General features: G+C 37.2%; 1 protein-coding gene across 5 annotated transcripts in view; it reads right to left on the reverse strand.

Moving 5' to 3' along the window:
- The window catches only part of MUSK (muscle associated receptor tyrosine kinase), a 64,270-nt gene extending 45,600 nt beyond the window's left edge, over positions 1–18,670 (reverse strand). For all 5 annotated transcript variants that reach the window (XM_070430089.1, XM_070430087.1, XM_070430086.1 and 2 more), the window contains exons 1-5: positions 18,592–18,670; positions 8,502–8,628; positions 7,351–7,502; positions 6,818–6,945; positions 5,357–5,498 (exon numbers count right to left, since the gene is read on the reverse strand). In XM_070430089.1, coding sequence (XP_070286190.1) covers positions 5,357–5,498; positions 6,818–6,945; positions 7,351–7,502; positions 8,502–8,628; positions 18,592–18,670 — 628 coding nt within the window. The remainder of the gene's footprint in view (positions 1–5,356; positions 5,499–6,817; positions 6,946–7,350; positions 7,503–8,501; positions 8,629–18,591) is intronic.
- Positions 18,671–24,175: the final 5,505 nt, after the last annotated feature.

The raw sequence follows: 24,175 nt of genomic DNA on the forward strand, positions 1-24,175 counted from the left end.
ATTTTCCCCTTGATAACCCCCAGGGATATCAAAGATTTGTGCTTCTTTTTTTCTTTGTTTGTTTGGATTTTAAATACACAAGGTACTCATGACAACAAATCAAACCTGTTAGTGGCATCAAAAAGTAGAATCGATGCCGGGAACAGGACCACTGCAAATTTTATTAAAATTGCAATCACCGAGAGCACAGCACACACTGGGGTTTTAAATACCTCTCTCTGTGGCATTTGTCATATTAAGAGCTGCAGCATAAACAAAGAAAAAAGCAAATCAAATGTGTAAACATTACATGATTGCTTCCACTTCTCTAGATGCAATAAGGAAATCCCATCTCTAGGAAAGAAGACAGCCGAAGTCTAATATTTCTGAAATTAGTCCTGATCTCTTATAGTTATATATATGGACATTTTCACGTGTGTGTGTGTGATATATATATATGTAATTTATTTTAGTCTTTTGGAACTCTACTTATTGTCTTATGCATTGCATATGTTTGCAAAAATTCTTTTAAAAAAATGCCTTCAGTAGAACTGGTCAGCCCTAAGAGTATGTGGTGAAGCCTTTCACAGCAGTAGACGGACAGACTCAAGTGCCCAGATAAGTGATGGGCACTCATACTCTGAGGCCACTTAAATTTGCCAAATGGCTGTCTTTCCATCCTCACTCCCCATTAATGCCTCCCCCAAGTGTTGACACAGGGTTCTGCTTTGAGAAGTTGTTTAAGCGGCAGGAAAGCCTATAATAACCCTCTGCCTAAAAGGGCTCTGTTCTTGTTCTTGTTCTGCTTCTGGGGCTCTCAGCTTTGTATTGATCTTAAGCCACCTCTTCCCACTAGTATTGCTGACTGAGAACCCTCCCTTGGTTCCAGCTTCAACTTTGCCCAATTTTTTTGTCTTAATGGCTTAAAGCTCCAGGGGTAAGCAAGGTTGTAATAGAAAATGCAATCCACAGGAACCCAAGACATTCCAACATCCATCTATTTTAATTTGGATTACACGTACTCTACACTTCACCAGTTTTTGTACCCAAAACAGGATTTGTCTGAATGCAGGTTGTAGAGATGGGCACGTCATCTCTCATTACCTCCGGGACAATGCAGAACCAGCTCATGAGCTTATGGCTCTGTTTTAAAAATTTCTACTCATTCCTGACCTTTGAAGATTTACATTTTATTCTTGTGAGTTGTACAACCAACTCAGAATTTCTGGGTGTTTATAGTCATAAGATTTTCATATTATCCTGTCTGTCAAATTGCTGGAGCTGGAAGTGTTTAATCCGAAGTTTGTGTTATTTGGTACGTAAAGACTACATGATTCATTGCTTTGATTATTCTCTTGTAATATTCTCAAATCCTTTGCCCTATTTTCTTTCCTTCCCGGCAAAACTCCAATGCTTGATTCTTGCCCTGGATGTGGCTTTCTACTTTTTCTGAACTTATACCTGTAATGCTGAGCAAAGCTGAGGAAATAACCTGCAACTAGGCAAAAACACCCCCAACCAACAATAAAACCCCCACTCTATATTCACGTCCTGTTCTCCACTTAATGTCACCCAGGAATCCCGGTTTCCCTTGTGAGTCATCTCTCCCATTCTCCACAGCTATTTTAAACCCTTCTACTCTCCTCATCTCTCTGCCCCCCTTTATAGAAGTATTTTCAGAAGATAAACTTACTTTCTACTTCCTACAGGAAATAGAGACCATCAGAACAGAGCGTTCTCAAATTCTATCCACCAAACACATTAACTCATTTATGCTGGAATACACCGCTTTTTCCTTTCTTCCTCTTACAAGGAAGGAACTTTCTCTTCCTGTCTAAGCACAGTGATCATATAATTTATCGTTGAAGCCTGGATACTTTTGAAAGTAATAAAGAGACTCTATTAATAATTATTCCAGGACAACAGGTGTAAGCAAGAACGTCCTGGGAAACTGGGACATGTGGTCACCCTCTGTATAAAGTTCATCACATCACTTGTCCCCTGAATACATACCTTTTGCCTTCTCAAGCACCACCAATATTCCTTTGAATCTTCCCTCTCTCTCGTATGTTCAAAATTTCCTTCTCTCTAGACTCCTTCTCATTAATAGTTTAACATTTTTTATCTTTTAAAAGGAAATTTTGCAAACCAACACTATATGCCTCCAGCTACTGCTCATTTTTTGACTCTGCCCTTTTTGCTGCTAAATTTATTGAAAACTTTATCTATACCCATTGGCTCTCTTTTTAAAGAATCTCTAGTCTCCATTATTTACAGAATTCTAGCTTCTTCCGTAATCCCCCTTCTGACACTATTCTGGACAGTCTCACACATGATTATGATGTTCTTTAATGGAACAGACAGCATTCAGCATTACTTAGTTTCTTAGACACTTCTATCTGTGCAGCCTTGAGTTCGTTATCCTCTCTGTTCCTCAGTTTCCTAAAATAGCACAATGATAAACCTTTGTCACAGACCATTAGTGTGGATTAAATAAAATGATCCACATAAGGCATTTAGTATTTTTAAGTGCTAGACATCCCATTGCCCCTCCTTTTAGAAAAACATCCATGTTTGACCATGCTTGAGGTAGAGTTCCATCAGTAATTTTGCATGTCATGGTCTGAACCTTGTAAGATAAGACGGGAGGGTAGAATATCTTGGTCTTGCCATTCCAGAGACACACCGACTGAGGATGGCAATCCAGAAAGGGAGCTTTGCTTCTATGTTGAAGGGTGTTACTTTTTTTGTTACGGCACCTAGGAACTAGTGAACACACTATACCAAATCCATGGCCTGGCCTGGATATCCTCATTAGAAGCTAGCAATGGTGAACAAAGCCCTATCTTTTCCTACTCACTTGGAATAAGTGTAGCTCAGAATCCAATGGCACTGTGGAGTTCTCCTTCTAATTTGCTCGAACTAATTTTCAGAGTTAATGACACAACATGTAGCACATGCTTATCTGCCCTGACTGACCATGGCCCAGATTCATCTTCGGCCCTCACCATTGCCAACCTAGGAAGTATTTGCAGGCACTTTTGAGATTCTTCTCAGTTGCATTTTCACCTGTTCTGAGTAGTTGGCTGAATTGGCCCTTCCTTTAAATAGGTCATATTACATTATATCTTGTGGAAATGCCTCAACTATTTCTTTAAGTGGAAGCCAACTTTTCAGATCTTCAAGAACCAAAACTGATTTGCTGTAATTTTTATGTTCTAATTATAGTCAATGCCATTAATAAATGCTTCTTATGTACCAGCAACTTTGCTAAGCATGTCACAAATTTTCATGTATATCGGCTATTTGGATAGGGACTAGGATGGAGTAGAAATTAGACGTGTGATAAAATGATCATTTTGCCTACTGTTAGAGTAACTTTAAATAATGTGATCAACTCTCAATACTAGCAAGTTTAAGAAAACCTCCAGCATATATTGACTGTTAAAGAAATGAGCTTGACCATTTAAATGTTAGGAAGAAAGAATAGAGTATTTAGTTTTACTGATAAGCATGATACAAAATTAAATGGCAAGGTAGGACTAAATGGTGTAATTGAACTCCAATAACTGAGATTTTTAATAATTTTCTCTAGCCAAAGTCAAAGTAAATCATTTCAATATCTATGAAGACAGTGACCTAAAAAATAGTATCATGTATATATATAAAAGCCAAGCGACCAGAATGACCAGAATGGTCGCTATGACACACACTGCAGCCAGCCAACTGGCCCAATAGGGGGTGGGACCCTCCGGCCAACCTCCTGAGGCCCCTCCCCTAAGCTGGCCTGGCCCTGATGGGCCCCTATCAGGGAAGGCTGGCCGGACCCCACCTGTGCATGAATTCGTGCACTGGGCCTCTAGTATATTATAATGTAGAAGCTCATATATTGGTGAGGAAAATCTTTATGATAGTGTATACAAATGGATAACATTAATCTGCATCATTACACATATAGTTCAAGCAAACACTGAATCCAGGCAGATATTCAATGTGTCAAAGTGTGCAACTTAATGTGTTTGTATGCTTATTTTTCATTGTATAATTAACATCAACTGATTGTTGCATACTGAGCTTTATTAGCATTGATGATTTAGAATATATTAAATTGTAGCAACTAGGCTGAAAATACATTCTTTTTTACATCTGACAGTCACTATTCTCAACAACTGCATTTATTTTCATGAGGAATTCATAAAAATTTTATGAGCAGTTGATGCAATAGCATAATAAATATGTTATCTCAAGTAGAAGTAAATGTGGGAAGTGAGATCACTAGAGCTGTGAGAGGAAGATTTAGCTGGGAAATAAAAACTTAAAGGAGCTAATAATAGCAAACTATATGATTGAGAAGGAGGAGATGTAGGAATGATTAAATTTTGGCTTAAGGGTAGGATGAAATCAAAGTAAGCTGTGGGGAATCCTAAACGTCATCCCTAATTGAACTGGTATATAATTGTACCAAGTATTTGATAGTTCAATTACTCTATCAATCAGATAAGAAAAAAGCAGAAAAATAGGTGATGATTCTTAGTCAATATTTACTGTTTACAAAAGGCCACACATGATAAATACTATCAACGCCTCACTGAATATAACAAACTCCACTGTACAAATGAGAGAACTGGGAAACAGAGAGGTCAATTCAATAGCTTGTAACAGGAAGAGCTGGGAAGGATTTTGTATTCATGTCACTCACCTAGCACAGATGTGCTGGTGGCTTCTATTTTTAAGCAATATGTGCTGTAATTTTAGGTCAAGGAGGATCCAACGACCAAATGGGTAAAACATCTAGCCCTATGTGAATTCTGATTTCTCAGTGCAGAACTTTCACAGAGAGTTGTTGAATTAGTTGATTATAGAACATTTTAAATATGGAAAAATACTTTAACAGTGTATCTCCTAGAAGTAGGACTGTTTTTGCTTAAACATTCTGAGTATTTTTTTCAATGGTTTGTAACAATACAGTTTGAAAAAAAACATTATTTTCTTTTGGTAACATTTTCAAAGTCATGTCTACATACTGCAAAAGATCAAATGTCTTCAAATTTATTAACTAGGAAGACTTGTCCATGCCAGTCAGACATTCTAAAGCAGTGTCCTTTAGTTTTAGTATCATAGTGAATTTAATTTGTTTTGGTCAAAATTACCTGTGATTGTAGGCAATAGATGGAATATGACCTATTATTCCAATGAAATTTTCTTTCTTTTTTTAGTTATTCCTTTCAGAGTCATGATCTTAGAGTCTAATATCTGGAACAGTTGAGGGAACTGAACTACGTACACCTCTACTTTTGCCAGCTACATACAATAGAGCCTTCACAGCAGAACTTGAGGCCTCTTGATAACACTCAGGGGAAGGAATGCAGCTCCTTACCCTCAACTTCCAGCTTCACCAATTTGGAATATGCCGTCCCGAGGCTGTTTTTTGCCACACATCGATAATGTCCTGCATCTTCCTTTTGCACATTATGAATCCTTAAACTCCCAGATTCAAGAACTGCAATGCGGGAATTTTCCTGCCAGGGATAGGGACATGAATTTTAAAAGGCCATGGCTCTGTCAAGGACACATTTGCCACATTTCATCAAGTTATTTTCATCACTGTTATCATCAAGAATATCATTTTGAACATTTGTATTTGGCACTTACAATATTTGATAGTAAATGAGATAGTATAAGATTACCTAAATTAATCTTACAATCATCCCATACAATTAGTTTATTTTTATTTTCTTTCATCATACAGTTATACCAAGGCTTATTTGATTTCCTAAAAACCATACCCAAGTCTTTTTGATTAAAAGCATTGCTTTTTACTACCTTATTTACTGAACACTCTATGTAGTACCCATAAGGGAATATAGGTCCTTTGAAAAAAAATGGTAAGTTCTACAAATAATGCAAAAATTGGTTTTTGAAGTTAAAATATTACTTTATCTTCTCTTCTAGGACTCTAAATTCAGTAACATATAGAGCCACACCTTGCTTTTATTGTTGGAAATGCACCAGTATTTATAGCAAAAGGAAAGCCAGAGGAGCATATATAGATTACCACAAAATATTTAACATTTTGTGTTTTATTTTAAATTCTAAAAAAGCTAATTAATTTGATATTGAATTATTTGACATATATATGAATCCCCTATGGGATATTCTATTATGTTGGTATAAAATTGATACAAAAGCAGTACCAAGTAAGCATGCGAATAATAACTTTTGACTAATAACTTTTGACTACTCTTTGTGCTTGGGGTATTTGTCAAGATGTTTGCTTGCTGGGGGGTAGGGGAAGCCGGGGTATTGTCAAGGGCGGGGGGGGAGGGGGGGGGGGAGAAAAAGAAAAAAAAAAAAAAAGAAAAAAAAAAAGATGTTTGCTTGTTCACCAGACTTGAGTCTTCATGCTCTAACTCCACTCCAGAGGGTTCTCATTCCTTTTCTTCCAAACCTCGTTTCTCTCTCTCCTCCCAGAAACTGTTCGTCAGGTCTAAAGCTTGGATTTTAGTTCCATCTTTTTTATTTTGTAAGTCTCTGTGATCCAGTGTTGAAAAATAAATGTTCGACCAACCAACAAAAAAGCCTCTAGCTTTGCTTCTGCTTTGCCTCCTTTTTCCTCCCTGACACTATAGGTACCCATCTCATTTTTCCCTAGCCAGCCCAAGCTGGATTGCCTTAAAATTTGCATATAAAGGAACAGATATGTTTAAGTTTGGTTAAAATGTTGTATGTGGAAAAAAAATCTTATAATCAAAGTTTGTAAGTTTGTAATTGAGTTTGCTATGGATTGTTGTGTTTGAAAATATGTTTATATACATGCTTTAACATAATAATCACTTACCCTGAGAGCACTATCTCCTTTAATCCATGACACCGATGGTTTGGGATTGCCCATTGTAGTACATGGTAGAACTGCCTTTAATCCTTCTATTATTTTTACATTTATGGGAGGACGAGTTATTTTCGGCTCTAAAGGGAAACAAACATTCAAAATTAACAAGGCAAGAAAATGGAGAGTACAGGGACTAAGAGACTTGGCTTTAGGGTGGTGTTTGATGGCAGGAATAAGAGGTGTGGAATTAATTGTCTCAAGGTTGTGTTTTGAACTTGAACTTGTCTAACTTCTGAACCTCTAGGTATGGGAAGCTCTATTTACCACCCGTTCCAAATGTTAAAATCAGTAGATGAAACCAAAGAACTTGTATGCATATATGCATAACCCATGGACACAGACAATAGGATGCTGAAGGCCTGGGACAGAGGGTGTGGGCAGGCTATGAGGGGTCAATGGGAGAAAAAGGGGACATCTGTAATACTTTCAACATTAAAGATTTTTAAAAATTAAATCCATAGATGATTATCTTTCTCACTCACTCATCTTCACTTGCAGAGCCCCGCAGCTCTCCGCAGCTCCTCCCACGCCATTGTCAGCGATGCAGCAGTAAATGCCATCATCACTATCTTCCACACTCAGGATGGTGAGGAGCTGCCCGTTCTCCCGAATGCTGTACCGGGTGTCGAAGAGCCTGCAGGTCACAGAGGAAAATGCCAGGTTAGAGCCTCACCTGTGATTTTTGGGCTATGGTGAACTGATCAGAAAGATAACTTGTCAATGAGAAAGTAGATTGAAGGTCAGAGGAAACTTGAGTGTCTTCTGAATAATAAAATAATCTTATTTAGTAATATAAAGCTATCATTATATTCTAATCTTTGCTGGGCTCCAATAATCAAAGCACTATTGAGTCCTTCAAAAATGGGGATGTCTACTGATAAGATGAAAGGTAAAATTTACTTTATTCAGGAAAGTATATTATTACCAAGATATAGAGTCATGCCCTGACCGGTTTGGCTCAGTGGATAGAGCGTTGGCCTGTGGACTGAAGGGTCCCGTGTTCGATTCCGGTCAAGGGCACGTACCTTGGTTGCGGGCACATCTCCAGTGGGGGGCGTGCAGGAGGCAGCTGATCGATGTCTCTCTCTCATCGATGTTTCTAACTCTCTATCCCTCTCCCCTCCTCTCTGTGGAAAAATCAATAAAATATATTTTTAAAAAAGATGTGGAGTCATATTCCCACAATTACTGGGAAATAGCAGCTGGATAATGAAAACACACACACACATGCACACACACACACACACACACTCACACACACACACACAAATACACAAAAGTAACTAGCAGAAAGGGTTAAATATTTACATAAGTAAATTAACTGAGTATGTATGCATTCATTAAGCGGATATTTGGTGACTGCTCAGCATGTGCCAGGCATAGTTCTAGTTCTTTGGGATACAAGGAAGAAAATAGTCCCAACTTCCCCATGTCAATTAAATCACTATTTTGCTTTGAGCAATTCCCTTAACCTCACTGAAGTTCAGATCTTACATTTATAAAATGAGGACATTTGCATTTTACATATCATAGAAGGTGAACGTTAATACTGCCAAGAACTGTGGTTGCATTCATGTCAGGATATATTGCAAGGCAGTATTGGCATTCTTGCCAGAAAAGGCAGAATACTTACTTGATGAGAATTTTATTCCTAGTCCAGGAAATTTCAGGCTGGGGATAAGATTCCACTGCACACATGAAAGTAGCCACTTCTTCAACTAAGGCATCCACTGTTTCAAGAGGAGTGGTGATGACAGGAGCTAACAGGAGAGGAGAAATAATGTGAGAGCTGTATACTAACCTCTGTAAGCAGTCAGAGACCATCACATACCCAAATAAGAATTATATTTTTGCAAAGCAGAAATTTGCCAAAAGGAAGGAAAATTTTATGTAGAGAATTTTGTTTCTACTTCCAAACTAGGTATTTGAGAATCAAAAAAAGAAGGCTCTTAAGAGAATAGGGACATGTCCAGGTTTTATAAAGCTCAAAGGTATATAATGTGGGTGCCCTCTTTAAGGAAGAATATATCAAATTATGAATATAAAATGTCTGTGGCCACTTCAACACCAGTCAACTAGAACGGAAGTATGACTGAAGGGAAGTCAGAGTGGAAAGAGATGGCAATGTTAACAATTGTTTAAAAATAATTTTCTCCACATTTTATAAAAAATATCTTTATCTGAACACATTCCTAGAGTCCACTGAGGATCTTAGAAGGGGCTCATGAGAATAAGAGATTCTGAAGTTTAAGCTTCATCTGATTTATAGGGAATTCACATCTGCATATGACTAGATTAGAAAAACTCCATAATACAAGATATATAACACAAATTTTTAAAAATGGGCAAAGGATCTTAATAGACATTTTCCCAAAGAATGTGTACAAATGGACAATAGCATGAAAAGATGCTCATCATCATTAGCTATTAAGGAAATGCAAATCAAACCACAATAAGATACCACTTCACACTCTATAGAATGGCTGTACTCAAAAAGAAATAAACAACAAATGTTGGTAAGGACATGGAGAAATTAGAATATTTGTATATTGTTGGTTGGAATATAAAATGGTACAACCACTGAAAAACAGTATGGTGGTTCCTCAAAACATTAAACATGTAATTATTCTATGACCCAGCAATTTCACACCTAAGAAAATTGAAAGCAGGGACTCAAATAGATTTTTGTACACTCATTTTAATAATAGCATTACACACAATAACCAAAAGGTGGAAGCAACCCAAGTATCTGCCAGCAAATTAACAGGTAAACAAAATGTAATTTATTCAATACCATTTAACAATAAAAATAAATGAGGTATGATACATGTTACAGCATAGACAGACCTTGGAAACAATAAGCTAAGTGGGAAAAAAAGCCAGTCACAAGGACAACATATTATACAATTCCATTTCTATGAAATGTCCAGAGTAGACAAATCGATAGAGCCAGAAAATATACTTGTGGTTGCTTAGGACCGAGGGAGAGGGTGGAGTGACTAGGGGTGATGACTAGAAGCAAAAAGATGTGTCTTGTAAGGACCCACAATCTAGATGACAAGGTAGGATAGATACATAAGGTGATCAGCTATAATAATCAGTTAAACCTGGTCTCCTGATGTAGTTATCAATAATGCCCCCTTTACTCCCAAATTACCTGAGTTAGGACAATAAATTATATGGTCATTTTAGTTGAAACACAAGGTGCCTATGAAAACCCAGTAAGCAGGGTGAACATGTGGGGTAGTTGGTGACAGCTTCAGGAAACACCAAGAACTGGTACATTGGCCATAAACGACACACCTACTCTATCTAAATAACCTTATTTTTTCAAACTCAAAGGCAAACTCATGGGCTGAGAGTGAAGGAAAATGGAAAATGTTAGTTCGGAGTGTCTCACTTAGCTCATATCTTTCTTGTTAATATTACTCTTTTCTTAAAATCCTGTTTGAGCATCATGTCCTCCCAATTTCCCTGATTTGTTAGAGCCAAATGCCCTTTTCTTTAACCTTAGTTCATCCTGTATATGTCACTCTTATAGGGCTTGTCACATGGACACTATTAAAATAATCTGTTTATGTCTTTGTTCCACTCAATTATAAAAACCTTGAGCTTTAGGTCATGGACCATGTCTTAGAGATTTCTTTTCCCAGGGTTATCACATTTACTGATGTATTATTTAAATGAACCAGACTATATTTCTGAGGTCTTTATAAAAGGCATATATTTTTATAAGGTTGAAAGAGTAGCTCTAACGAGAGAGCAGAATTTTTAGGAAAAATGACATATAAAGGTATTATGGCCACTATTTTCAAATTTTCCATTGAAATACCATTAAAATATACAGAATACAGTACAAAGAAATAAAATGTATTAAAGAGTAGTTAAGAAACATAAAATATAGATTGGCAGGCACTTCTAAAGGAAGTTCCAGGAAAATAAAACAGAGGGAATGGCCAAGAAGCAATTTGTAAAGGGATACATACCTGATCATTTTTCAAAATTGAAAAGAAAGCATGAATATTCAGATGGAAAGTTATACCAAGTGTCAAGCCAGATAAAGAATAATAAATTCATCCCTAGATATGTTGGATTAAATCTATAAAAAGTTAAAGATAGAAAATCTTAAACCCTCCTAGAAAGAAAAGATCAATCACCTTAATAGAAATGCCAATTAGGCTGACATGAGGTTATTCGGCAACAATTGATACCGAACAATTAATACCTTTAAAGGGATGAGATAAAATAACTATTAGCTTGGAATTCTATAGTCAACTTAGATAATAATTGTAAAATGAAGACAAAACAAAGACAGGAAAATACTAAAATTGTTTACCACTCACAGACCTTCTGTGAAACAGTTGGTGAAGTATATAAACTCAGTAAAAAACAACTTGTACCCACAAAAAAGGGATGAGAGATGACAATAGTAAGCAAGGATGGTAGTAAAATATGATTCCAATTTTAATTCACTATGGAATATTTGAAAAGTAAACCACTAATTTTTGTGTTTAAAAAGAATGAAACTAAAATTATATATAAACAATTATAAGATGAAAGATCAGGGAAGAAGTTCAGTGGATAGTTAAAATATGTTAAACTCATTACCATAAAGAGGAAGATGGCAGCAATACTGAGTAACTACAGACATGGGGAGAAAACTGTATAGTTAAATGTGTTAAAATTTTATCACTGTTTTGTTTGTTTATTTTGTTTCTTTGATTTCTCTTGTAAGTGTAATCATATGGTACCCATATCTAAAAAAATAAATAAATAAATAACTGAAGAAACAAACTCCTAGATCCAGAGAAGGTACATATGGAAGCCACATGACAGGGGTTGGGGGGATGGGCAAGATGGTGAAAGGGATGAAGAAGTACAGATTGCACAGAAGTACAGTTATAAAAATAGCACAGGGGTGTGAGTACAGCACAGGGAACATAGTACAAAAATTATTAATGGTTACCACTAAAAAAATAGATGCAAAACCAAACTTCCAAAGCAGCAAGGGAAAAGGAAAGACTAGTGTTTTAATCAAAAGAAAAAGGAGGAGGAGGGAAGGAAGGAAGAGAAGGGAGGGAGGGAGGGAGTGAGGGAGGGAGGGAGGTAGGGAGGGAGGGAGGGAACGAATGAACCAGGATAAGTAAGCCAAGAAAGGCATGGTTAACAGAAGACACAACATAAAGTAGAAGAGACATGCCTGAATATATCAGAAACCACAGTAAATGCCAATGGTACAATGACCTATGAAAAGGTAGATATTGTCATACAGGATTTAAAAACACAAAAAGCACACTCAAATAAATTAAAACAGAAATGTTGAAAACAAAGAAGGAAAATATGCAAAGTAAATACTACTTAAAACAAAGTGATAAAACAGTACTAATATAAGAAAAAATAGAATATAAAGTGATAAACATTTATCAAATGAAGAGAAATACTACTTACTCATAAAAAGGAACAATTCGCCAGGAAGATACAACAATCATGAAGCTTAATTATTTAAAAATAAAGACTTAAAGCCAAAGCCAAACATCAAAATGAATTTACAGGCTCCTAAATTTTTAAAGAAAATTACACACACACACACACGTATATATGAGAGAGAATGGAAGAATGAATACCAAAATGTTAAAAGCATTTTCTTCTAGGTGTGAGCATTATGTATAATTTTATATTTTTGGTTTGCTGTATCTTACAGTGTAACAAATGAATACATATTATCTTTGTAGCAAAAAGTTATAATAAATCTGAATGCTACAGAAATGTTCATTTTCCAATGCAATGGAAGCAAACTTGTGATTGATAAATTTTGAAAAAGTCAGTCTCTTAAGAAAAAAAGTATATATTTCTAATCAGACAATAAATGAAATAATTAATTGCTTGTATGATCACATGATATTAAGAGATAAAAACAAAAAATATTATATTAAGTTTGTGGAATGCAAGTAATGATGGGCCCAAAGGTTAATTGATAATATTGACTGCTTTCATTGTTTAAAGAGAAAGGCTGCTGAGCAACCAGGCTAGCACAGGGTTTGAGTTCAAATCCCCACTGCATCCTTCCCTGCCCCACCAAGTCACCTAACTAGTGCCTCTTCAGCCGCAGATGGAGATGATAATAAAACCACCACATGGGCTTGTCACGAGGATTAAATAAATGAATATACATAAAGCACTTAAAATCGTCCTTGGCCCACATGAAACCCTGTGCATTATTTGACTCTGTAATTTAAAAACAGAAACCTGGACTGTTCAATTGTTCTCCTGGTCACTGGATTACATGCAGATTTACCATTAATATTTATTTCTGGGAAACTATCCCAACAAAATAATCTCAAAACGGAAAGGTATGTAGATGACTTTCATTGCACAAAACAGATTAATTGTACTAAATCTTACTAACCTTACAAAAGTGGGAGAAGAGTTAAACACACGGTTTCATCTTCTAACTGTGGTCTGATGGAGCTGGCTTGAATTTTATGAGACAATTGTTAAATACAGACATTATTAAACACTATGTCATATAAATTTATAATTGAATTATGTTAAAAACAAAGTAATAATACTCAAAATGTATCACTTCCTAACTATTTTACTATTATCTATGTTCTTGAGGTTATTTACATCTAACTTTCTGTATGGTAGAAGTAGTATATAAAGGCATGCTTTTGCACATCTCTTACCAATTCAGTGTTGGTAGCTTGAAATTAACTGTGGTTGGAATATTTACACTACAGAAATCAACAAATGCAGCAAATCAGGGCCTTTATTTTAGAGAAGCAGATATCTAACATATACCAGCAACTCTTATCTAACCAGAATGCTACTTAGAGTCACTGCAAATGGTATCTTGAGGAGTATTGATAATATAGAATGTGTGCATGATCTAGTGTTTAGTAAAAGTGGCAGGAAGCAGAAGTGTATAAACAATTTTATTATGATACATATTTTAAAGGATATGTAGAAAAAAATGGAATAAAATATATCATAGTATAAATATAAAAACAGATAGCATTATCATTCTCATTTGCAGGTGAGAAATAATGGAGGCTATGAATGGTTAAATAACTTGTCTAAACATAACAAAAGTGCAAATTGGTAGAGGTGAATTTCAAGTTTAAAATTGGCGTAATGTTCCCATCTTTTAACTCTAAACCATACCATGTCTTCATGTCTTCAGCATAGTACTAGTTAGAAATTGGGAAGGGGTTGTAATATTTACATCGGTATCAATTTCTTTCAGCAGAATATAGTTGGTTAAGTCCATTTTGTCTATATTCCAAAATTATCTAAACAAATCTGCTTTTAAAATTTTACTGACACTATCACATAGTTGTATTTAATGGTACTTGTTGACTCAGCAGACTCTCTTGTTTACTTTCATTCTACTATTCGGCTTTCATCTCAGCCAGAGCCTGTTGAAAATAGAGCACTATTTCTTCCCTCAATACAAGGACCACATGAATAACAAATACATGACAATGAATACAACCCTTTCCGGGACCCAAAGAGTAACTTAACTTGAATACTAGCTGCTAGATGAGAAGGACATAATGTTAACCTTTCATGGGCTCTAGCATATTAGTCACTGACATACAAACTTCTGCCCGAATAGTTGCTGATTAACGTGACCAAGTGATTGAGAAAACAAAGAAGTCAGGTGTATTTGCTCCCTTCTGTTTTAGTAAAATTTGGGCTCAGACTTGGAAAATATTCAAGTTTTTCTAACATCATGAATACAGTATTGTTTTATCAGTATGAGGAAACGCTTTGGGATTGGAAATTTTCCAAAGCCCCCAAAGAAAGAGAGTATGCAGTATTGCTCATCATTTGGCATATCTTGGAAACTAACACTTATTCTACTGGTGATGTAATAACGTAAGTTTTTTAAAAATATATTTTATTGATTTTTTACAGAGAGGAAGGGAGAGGGATAGAGAGTTTAGAAACATCGATGAGAGAGAAATATCGATCAGCTGCCTCCTGCACACCCCCTGCTGAGGATGTGCCTGCAACCAAGGTACATGCCCTTGACTGGAATCTAACCTGGGACCCTTCAGTCTGCAGGCCGATGCTCTATCCATTGAGCCAAACCAGTTAGGGCCATAAGTTATTTTTTTATTATTATGCTTTGGAACTTCTAAAGTTTATTGATAATCTCAATCACTTATTAATGCTGTATCATTAATTCTTTGTCTCAGAATACACTCTTGGTCCTTCAGGAATGACATTGGACACAAGCAGGTAAGAGTTCTGGCTCAGCCCATTAGAATTTCTCAAGTTGCTTCTCCTGAGGCCTTTCGTTTGGGTGAAGACTTGATCTCATAGGGATCCATATAAAATGTGCATGTTCTCAGGAGTGACCCTTTTAACAGTCACTGGCAATCCTTAGCATAGTACCTAACATTATATGTTGAGCACTTCTCTAGGCCTTAAATGTCCTTATTCAACCTATACTCCATGGTGTGTTGCCATAGAATCGCAACTCTCTTACTTTATAGTCGTTTAGTTGTACTGATCTTAGAGCACCAACCGTGTGCTAATCCAGCCAGCTGTCCTTGCAGCTCCTATGTTCATATCTGATTGTCAGATAAAGTGAAACCATGGTGCAGGTCAGAGCTACATAAAGGTGCTGTCCCCAGCCCCAGCTGGATTCTCAGCATGGTCCAGGTAGTCCTACATTCTCTGGTCCACTCCATCATCTTCCTGAGTGGAACCACTTTCTTTGGGTCCTCTACTCCCTTGTCACCTCCCCCAATGACCACCAAGTCCTGTTTCATTGCGAAGTTGCCTATTTCACCTTCGGAAATAGGGTAGAAATCTTGACATTTCTGCTTTTTCTTTCTGTTCTTTGAGGTCAGTAATATGTAAAGCAACTTGTGTTTCCCCAAACATGCGATGAGTTACTTGTACAATGCACGTCACTATTAAACATTCATCCAGGACTTAGTGTCCTGGATTTCAATGACAGCTGTGCCCACTCTGAATTAGTCATATGTTGGATCTGTGAATCCTATCCCTGTATACATTCGATTTAGAAGAGGAGGTTACTCAAATATCTCTAAAGCAGTGGTTCTCAACCTGGGGGTCAAACGACCCTTTCACAGGGGTTGCGCCTAAGACCATCAGAAAACACATATATAATTACATATTGTTTTTGTGATTAATCACTATGCTTTAATTATGTTCAATATGTAACAATGAAATTGGGGGTCACCACAACCTGAGGAACTGTATTAAAGGGTCGCGGCATTAGGAAGGTTGAGAACCACTGCAAAGCAAACTACCCAGACTCAAAAATTTCTAGGTATGCTAGTCAATGGGGTAATATTAAAAACGGAGTGTAAACAGGAGCTCTTTGTGCATGTTACCAAAATTCAGTGCTGCTTACGTGAATTCCTGTACTCCCACCATTTAAATTCTGCTGTGCACTTAATACTTCATGAGAAAGCATTAAATATTTTTGAAGTATGTGGTTAAGGTGAGCAATTCAGTGAAACATTGGCTACTTTCATACATGATGGTTTGTAAAGTTCTCCTACTTGTGGGTTATGATATTGAGTTCATCATTGAAAGTATCACTAGTCAGGAATCTTGCTTAAACTGAAACCAAACAATAAGCTATTAATTCTACAAAGCTGGTTATTAATTTTATTGAGAAAATGGCATGCTGACAGAAAAGAATCCACTGAATGCCCTTGCACTATTTTAAATCTGTCAGTCTATTTTGTAAAATACTATTGGGCAGAGTCCCTGATTCATTCATGATAAGGGCTTAGGAAAAATGGATTCAATCTAAAAACCTTCCTTAAAAGTTGCTTTCTGCCAAGAATAAAAGTATCAACTATGAAATAGTTTATGTAGAATATTTTTATTATGTTAAATAATATTAAAATAATAGCACATTATTGTATTTTGTTTGTACCAACATATTCTATGCATTTCAACTTTTATAATTTTAGGGGCTGTGTTTTCATGATAATGTTTATTCTTAGAACTAGGGTATGTAGTTAATGTATCTCTGCTCTGCTAGACTTGGTGTTTTTGACTAAGGTTGATATTTTGAAGTTTTCAAAATAGAGATAGTGTGAACTAAGGGCTTTACCTGTAAAATTTGGAAACTGAAAATCATTTCTTTCTAAAATACAAATTAGGAGTTGCTCATATAAGGAGGTTGGGGATTTTTTGTGTGTGCACCAAATTCTAATATGAACCATCAAAATCAATTGTCCTGCTTCTTATAATAATGAATTTTACTAAATTTTAGCATTTCACCATGTCATTCTATATAACTTTGGAGTTTAGAATAGCACAGATAAGACATAATCCGTAAGTCCTAACATCCAGGTGCTGTCTTACCAAACATCCGTTGTATGATCAGGAAGTATTAAAATAATCTGCAGCCGATGTTAAATCTTTCTGGCTATTATTAGCTATTTGAAAAGATCGAGGTGCTCTTTTATCTGGAGATACCTCAACATATTAGTTGGCAAGTAAATATTTAAAATGCATTTGAAAGTATCATTCTGCTTATGTAAAATAGAAAACAAAACAAGTATATGAAATCAGGCTATGAAAAAAGCTGTATCTTATTAGCATGTGGATCTTAACATTGTGGCTCCAGAAATTTTAGTGAACCACAAAATCTAAAGCTACATTTCCCATCTACATACAGATACTACCTTCACTTATCTACACAATGCAAGCGTATCCAATTCTTTGATAAAGTGATATATAAAGGGAAAATAATTAATTTGAGAGTGTCATTAAACACAGAAGTCTTTTTATGCCACTGTAATACATGTAATTTGAAAAATCTTTAATTGATACCATTCAATCCGTTTTCTCATGTGTTTATAAAAAGATTTCAGTGCAGCCCTCAGTCCCTTTGCAAATCACAGATTTTTCCAGTCTTTCTTCCTGATTTGAAATTCACTAGTCTCAGTTTCATAATACACTGGCCAGAACCCATATCACTGTGGACATTCTTGCTACTGCAACAGGTGTTTGTCAGTTTCTTAAGTTGCTTTCCTTTCCCCTGAGGTGGTGTTATTTCCGGTACATTCCAAAGGCTCTGAAAAAAACGTTCACAGTCTCTTGCCAAGCCAAATCATGACTTGGCCTCAAAGTTATTGAGAATCCATTGTCTTTAGGCTTTTATTAAGTAGGCAAATTGTGTGTATCTTTCTCTAATTCTGATTTTTTAAGTAACTAAAATATTTAGGAAGTGTTTTGTAAAATTAAAAGTGAAAATGGAAATGATTTTTTTTCGTTCAGAAGTGAACACTCTGGATGTCTGGGAGTAGGGTTGATTATATTCCAGAGTTAAAAGGTTTTCATCATTCATTTAGACCACCCTGAAGTTTGACATAAACATAAACAAAACGGATCTTGATAACGTGCAGTCTAAGCTTTCTACCTGCTAATGTTTCCTCTATGAGTGAGGGCTCTGCAGGCTAACGTTTTTACTGCAGACCTTAAGGCAGGGAAGGATACGGGTAGAAAGGAGATCATCAATCAATTGCTTATTTATATAGCTTTCTGCTCTCCACACACTCCACTCCTACTTTACCAACTAAAACCTAAGCCCACCATAATATGAATCGGTCGTGATCAGAGCACACGTGCGCGTGTGCGTGTACACACACACACACACACACACACACACACAGTTTAGAACTATGACAAGGCAACAAGAAGATAAGAGTTTTCACACCAACCTTTTGGAAGTTTCTCAGTCCCGCTGAAGGCAACCAGGGTAAGAATATGTACCAGTGGAATGTTGATGAGCTCTCTCATGATTAATCCAGGCTCAGGCAGGAGAAAGTTTCTTCTGGACAATGCAAGGAGAATGCCCCACAGTTTACATTTTAAAGCATAGTTTGTTACAAAAGGGTCATCTGCTAATGACCGTTTGTGTCAGCAGCTCCACAGGCTCTAAGTATAATCAGGAATTCTCAGACTTGGCTGTAATGATGGACACGGCCAGCTGGTGAGTATCCACTTAGGCCAGCAATGCCAGTGTAGGGCTGGAGGAACAAGGGAAAGAAAATCCCTTTAGAATCCCTTTTAAGACAGTGGCAGAAGGACAATACCGGATGCCATTTGCAACCATCACTGTATTCTCTGAGGTATAGTTTGTCTGATCTTCTGATTCATCTCTCCACCTCTCCTGAACTCACACCAGAGCCCTGGGTATATCTAATCGTGACTCCTCCCCCTCTCTCACGCCACTTCCCATACCAACCCATTACCAATACCTACAGATTGTACCAACTCAGTATTCCTTGATTTCTTCTCCTTCTAGGGTTCCAACTAGTGTCATGCTATTCCAACCTCTTTTTTTAGACATGCATCTTCTCTGAATGACAGCGATAGCCTCCTGCCTATTCCCTCTGCCTTGTGTCTTACCATCCTCTAAAATCTTTTCAGATAGCCTCTCCTGTTCAAAGCCTTTAGTAGCTCCTCATCACATAAAAACATATTCAAACCTCCCTAATATTATGTAGGAGGCTTTGCTAGACTGCCTACCCTGTTAGCTTCCTCATCTTTTATAATCCATCCCTATCTCTTATTTTAATACTTAGTAACCCACTGGTGGTTCCCTGTATATACAGTTTTCTTGCCTCTATAAATTTATCATGCAGTTTCAGTCTCTGGAATGCTTTTTCCCTCCTCTCCACCCAGTTAACACCTAGCTCAGCTTGATCTTCATCTCCTGGGAGCCATCCCAGACCCCGAATTATGTATCTTTCCAAAGTTGGGTTAGGTTTACCTCCTCTGGGCCTCCATAATATATTGTACACATCTCTATCATTGCACTTACTATGTTGTTTTAAGATTTGTTTCCTCTTGCCCTAGTGCAGTGGTCGGCAAACTGTGACCCCTTGAGTGTGGCTCTTCCACAAAATACCACGTGCAGTCGCGCATGTACAGTGCGATTGGAACTTCGTGGCCACACTCAAGGGGCCAAACAGCCGCATGTGGCTCATGAGCCGCAGTTTGCCGACCACTGCCCTAGTGACATCCTCATTCTTTGGCCTCATGAGTCCACTGAGTTGGCAGCTGTGGGCTGTCAGCAAATTGCACACTTTGCTGCAGGTTCTCCTAAGGTGCATCTCCAATGGCTTTTCAAATTGCCACTTGAGAATTACCTTTTCCTATTGAACAATAAGTCTTGGAGACTTTCCTATGTTAATATATACAGCACTACCTCATTATTTCTATTAGCTACGCTGTCTTCTAAATCATGGATGTATGATGCTATATTTAACTACTTCCCAGCAGTGAGAGACCCAATTTCCCCACACTCTCGTCAACACTTACTTTTGAATTTTTACTTTTAAATAAAATAAAATTGGTATTTCATTGTTTTAATTTATGATTATTATAGTGAATACTGTTGGTAATGAAAATTTTTCATATATTTATTGCTATTAATTTTTCTCTTCTATGGCTTTGTCTAGTTTCCTCTTAGGTCATTTTTCTTTTTATTATTAATTTATAGGAGATTCTTTAATACTCTGGATATAAATAATTTATGTAATTTGTCTACATAGAATACCTCTACTACCTAGCTATAATGATTGGTTCAGAAATGGGTTTATGGCTCAAGCTGGTCAGTCCAAGGTCTCCCTAGTATATTATTGGACCTACTGCAAAATATGCTCTTCCTTCTTAGATCACCACCTGAAGGCCAGGTGATCCAGGGCTGTTGGAGGCATTCATGCTCCATTAACAAGATTCAATGTGCAAATCCAGATCTATCATTTGGCATCCTTGTTATTTAAATTAATAAATCCTCTCCTTTTTTTGGCTCAGCTAATATTTGTTTGATTTTTTAAATGGCAATCAAAATAATCCTAATGTAATTTTGATAGAAGAGGTATCGATTTAATCAAATTTCTGCTCTGGGAATAGTCAACAAATGCCACATAGTTCATGGGAAATTTAGACACTAGCAGGATGAGCTCATTTTTTGAATATGAAATTCAGGAATCAGAATGAACAGTAGCTAGCTCTCATTCCCATAAGAAGCACCAGTAAAGCAAAGGGTTCTGGAAATTGGGCTTAGACTTGTGAGCTAAAGTTCAGCTCAGGATCAGGAGCAGCCATCAATAAAGGGAAGTCCAAGGCGAACCAATCAAGGGGCCTCCTCATTCAAATGTCCAGGAGGAGGATGTGTGAGGGAGCACTCTCCATCTCCTCCTTTCCCCCTAAAACATCAAACAAGCTATGGATGATGCCCATTTTTAATCCAATAGAAACTATAGCCCCACCTGCATGGCTCCGTGTTGAGCATTGATCTATGAATCAGGAAGTCATAGTGGTTCAATTTCTGGTCAGGGCACATGCCCAGGTTGTGGACTCGATCCCCAGTGTGGGGCATGCAGGAAGCAGCCGATCAATTATTCTCTCTCAACATTGATGATTCTCTCTCTCTCTCCCTCTCCCTTCCTCTCTGAAATAAATAAAAACATATTTAATAATAAAAAGGAACTGCACTCTATAGAACCAGTGACCCCAGAAAATTATTCCCTGCTTCAAATTTCACCATGACCTGAGACTAAAGTGGCTATAGTCCTCTTCAAAGCTAAGGGAGACAAAACTCTGTTGGGGGGAAATGAATCCAGAATTTGAGGGAGAGTGCTGGTTCAAAATGAATCCCTCCCTGGCCAAGAGAAACTCCTGGAGAGTGTGGCTTAGGCATGATCCCAAAATGTGGCAGCTGGAGGCTGTCAGCCAATTATGTTCCTTGCTGCAGTTTCTTGGAATTTGGCTATAAAATTGCCTTCTATCCTATAATATAAGCAAATCCATTTCTTACAATAGTAGGCTCATTCAGCCACAGAGAGTGGAGACTGGGTGCTAGCCAATTATTTGACTTCCTTCTGGGCATATGGAAAGTATTTGGGTTGATGGTAAGTCTTCTCTTTAATAAAATACAGTCAGCCATCAATTAAGCTTATCTTGCCACTTCTAGTCTCTGCTTCTTCATCTCAGAAGCTGGCCAAGACCCTTGGGAAGTAGGCTCAGAGAAAGCAGTCCCATTCTGAGACACATCTTGAACTAGACACCAGAATTCAGCTGCACAGCAGCTGATGAGACCAGCCCCACTTCTGCTTGAGTCAGCACATCGCCAAGTAAGCTGACCTGGTCTGCACCAGGCTCTCATACATCTGGTGAAGCTTGGCAAAGAGCCCCTTCTAATGATCACAAAGGGCAATGACCTAATTCTCTGCCTCACCGGTCAGCAGACAGTGGGTCAGAAATGCCACATGGTTTGCCCTTTCTGGAAAACTCCTGGGCAATCAGAAAGATATTGTGGGATTGTATCTTGAAAAAGGGATAGAAGCTCCCACTAAATATTAGGATAGTGATTAGAGATGTATCAGTAATTTGGAGGCCTACAAATTGTAAAATTAGAGGGGCTCTTAAAAAAATGTTTGTCCAATGAATGAATAAATTGTATTGAGTACCTATATAAACAATGGATCATAATGTCTGGTTATGGGGCAGATATTATACAATTACATAAATAATTAAATTATAACCTGGAGAGATATACTGTACTGTAATAATATATAAAATTGAACGTAGTCTAGTCTGAGGGCTCAAAAAAATGCTTCTCTGAGAAAGTGTCACTAAAGTTATGTCCTGCAGGATAAATAAAAGTCAGACAGCCAAACTAGGAAGGTCTTAGGGTGGACTGTAACAGGTAGTGGAGGGAGAATGTGGAAATAACCAGGAAGTGAAGGAACACAATGATGTGATGAAATGAAAGAAGGTCATTGTGTTTGGAATACAGAAAGTGAGGGCAAACACTTTGAGGCAGGTAGGAAGGGTGGTTCAGGATCTTGTATGTCTCAGGAAGAACTTCATTCTAATAGCAGTGAAAAGCCATGGGAGTGTAGATTGCAGTTAAAGCTATAAAAATGAATCACATGAGATATGCTAAAGAGAGAGTTTAAAAGAAGAGGAAGCCATAGAAATAACCATAAAACATTCCAAGCTTTAAAAGTCAGTAGCAGATAAAGAGCTAGCAAAAGAGATTGCCAAGAAGCAGCTAGTGAGATAAAAAAAAAAAAAAAAAAAAGCATTTCACAAAAATGCAGGGTGGGAAGAGAGCATTGCCAGGAGAGTGTGCTTCCCAGGAGCATGTTGAATGCTACTGAGAGGTTAGCTAAGAAAGACCTGAAAGACTGCCATTGAATTTAGCCATTTAGATGTAATTTATGACATTTCGAAAGGGCAGTCTCAGGAAACAGAAGAGCATAAGGTGAGACAGCAGAGTGGTATATATAGATTGAAGAGTGAATGAGAAGTGAGGAAAAGGAGACAGTAAGTGAATATTATTCTCTCAAGAAGAGTAATCATGAATAGGAGAAGAAAGTAAGTTAAGTAGTAACTGAAGGGAGAGGTTGGATGGAGACAGAAATTACTTATTTTTTATTTATTTCGAAGGTGCGCTGCAAAGGATCCTGTAGGAAAAAGAGGTTTAAATACACAGGAGGGAAAAGAGACAATAGATAGTTCAAGGTCTCAAGGAAGGTGGGAGGAACTGAAGTCCTGAGCATAGGATCTTGTAAGATGTATACTAGTAGAAGAGGCTAAGGAAGGGCTGACTAGAGAAATTTTACAAAGTAGAAGGTGAGATCAAAGAGAATTGAATAGTTATTTTGAAGAAAAGAGAGCACATAGTTGAGGTTGTTCACTCTGAGTTAATACTGATATATCTACACTTGGTGTAATTTTTTTTTCTTTCCAGCACTTTTCAGATTCCCAAATAACAGATGTTGAATGGCTGGGGTTATTTGTGATATATTAGTCCAAGGAAGCAGCATTCCTGAAGAGAGAGTGAAACGTGATGCTAGGAAACAAAGTAGATGTGTCGAAAACAGAGATGGTCAATAAACAGATGATGTTACTGGTAGGACAAAGGTAGGAAAATGGCCAATGGCAGCAAGGACTGTAAAGGGAGGGATTCAGTGATGTGGGTAAGTTTAAGCCAGTTTAGGAGTTCACTTTAGGAGCATAGCTCAGGACCTGGGGCCATTTGGCTTTTGTGTAGCAGAGCTCATTTCTCAGAGTAGAGAGCAGTTCTAAGGCTAGTGTTATTGGACATGAAAAACACTGAGGTTGTAATAGTGTGGATGGAGAGGAAAGGATATATAGAGTTGAGACAGTTATGGAAAAGATTTGGTCATAAAGTCAAGATGAATACCAGATTTCCAACATGAAAAATTAAGTAGAGCCCAGCTCGTATGGCTTAGTGGTTGAGTGTCGACCCATGAAACAAAGAGG

The sequence above is a fragment of the Myotis yumanensis genome, unplaced genomic scaffold (genome assembly GCF_028538775.1).
Source record: "Myotis yumanensis isolate MYYU_CA2020_CCGP unplaced genomic scaffold, mMyoYum1.0.hap1 SCAF_12, whole genome shotgun sequence".
Classification (NCBI taxonomy): domain Eukaryota; kingdom Metazoa; phylum Chordata; class Mammalia; order Chiroptera; family Vespertilionidae; genus Myotis; species Myotis yumanensis.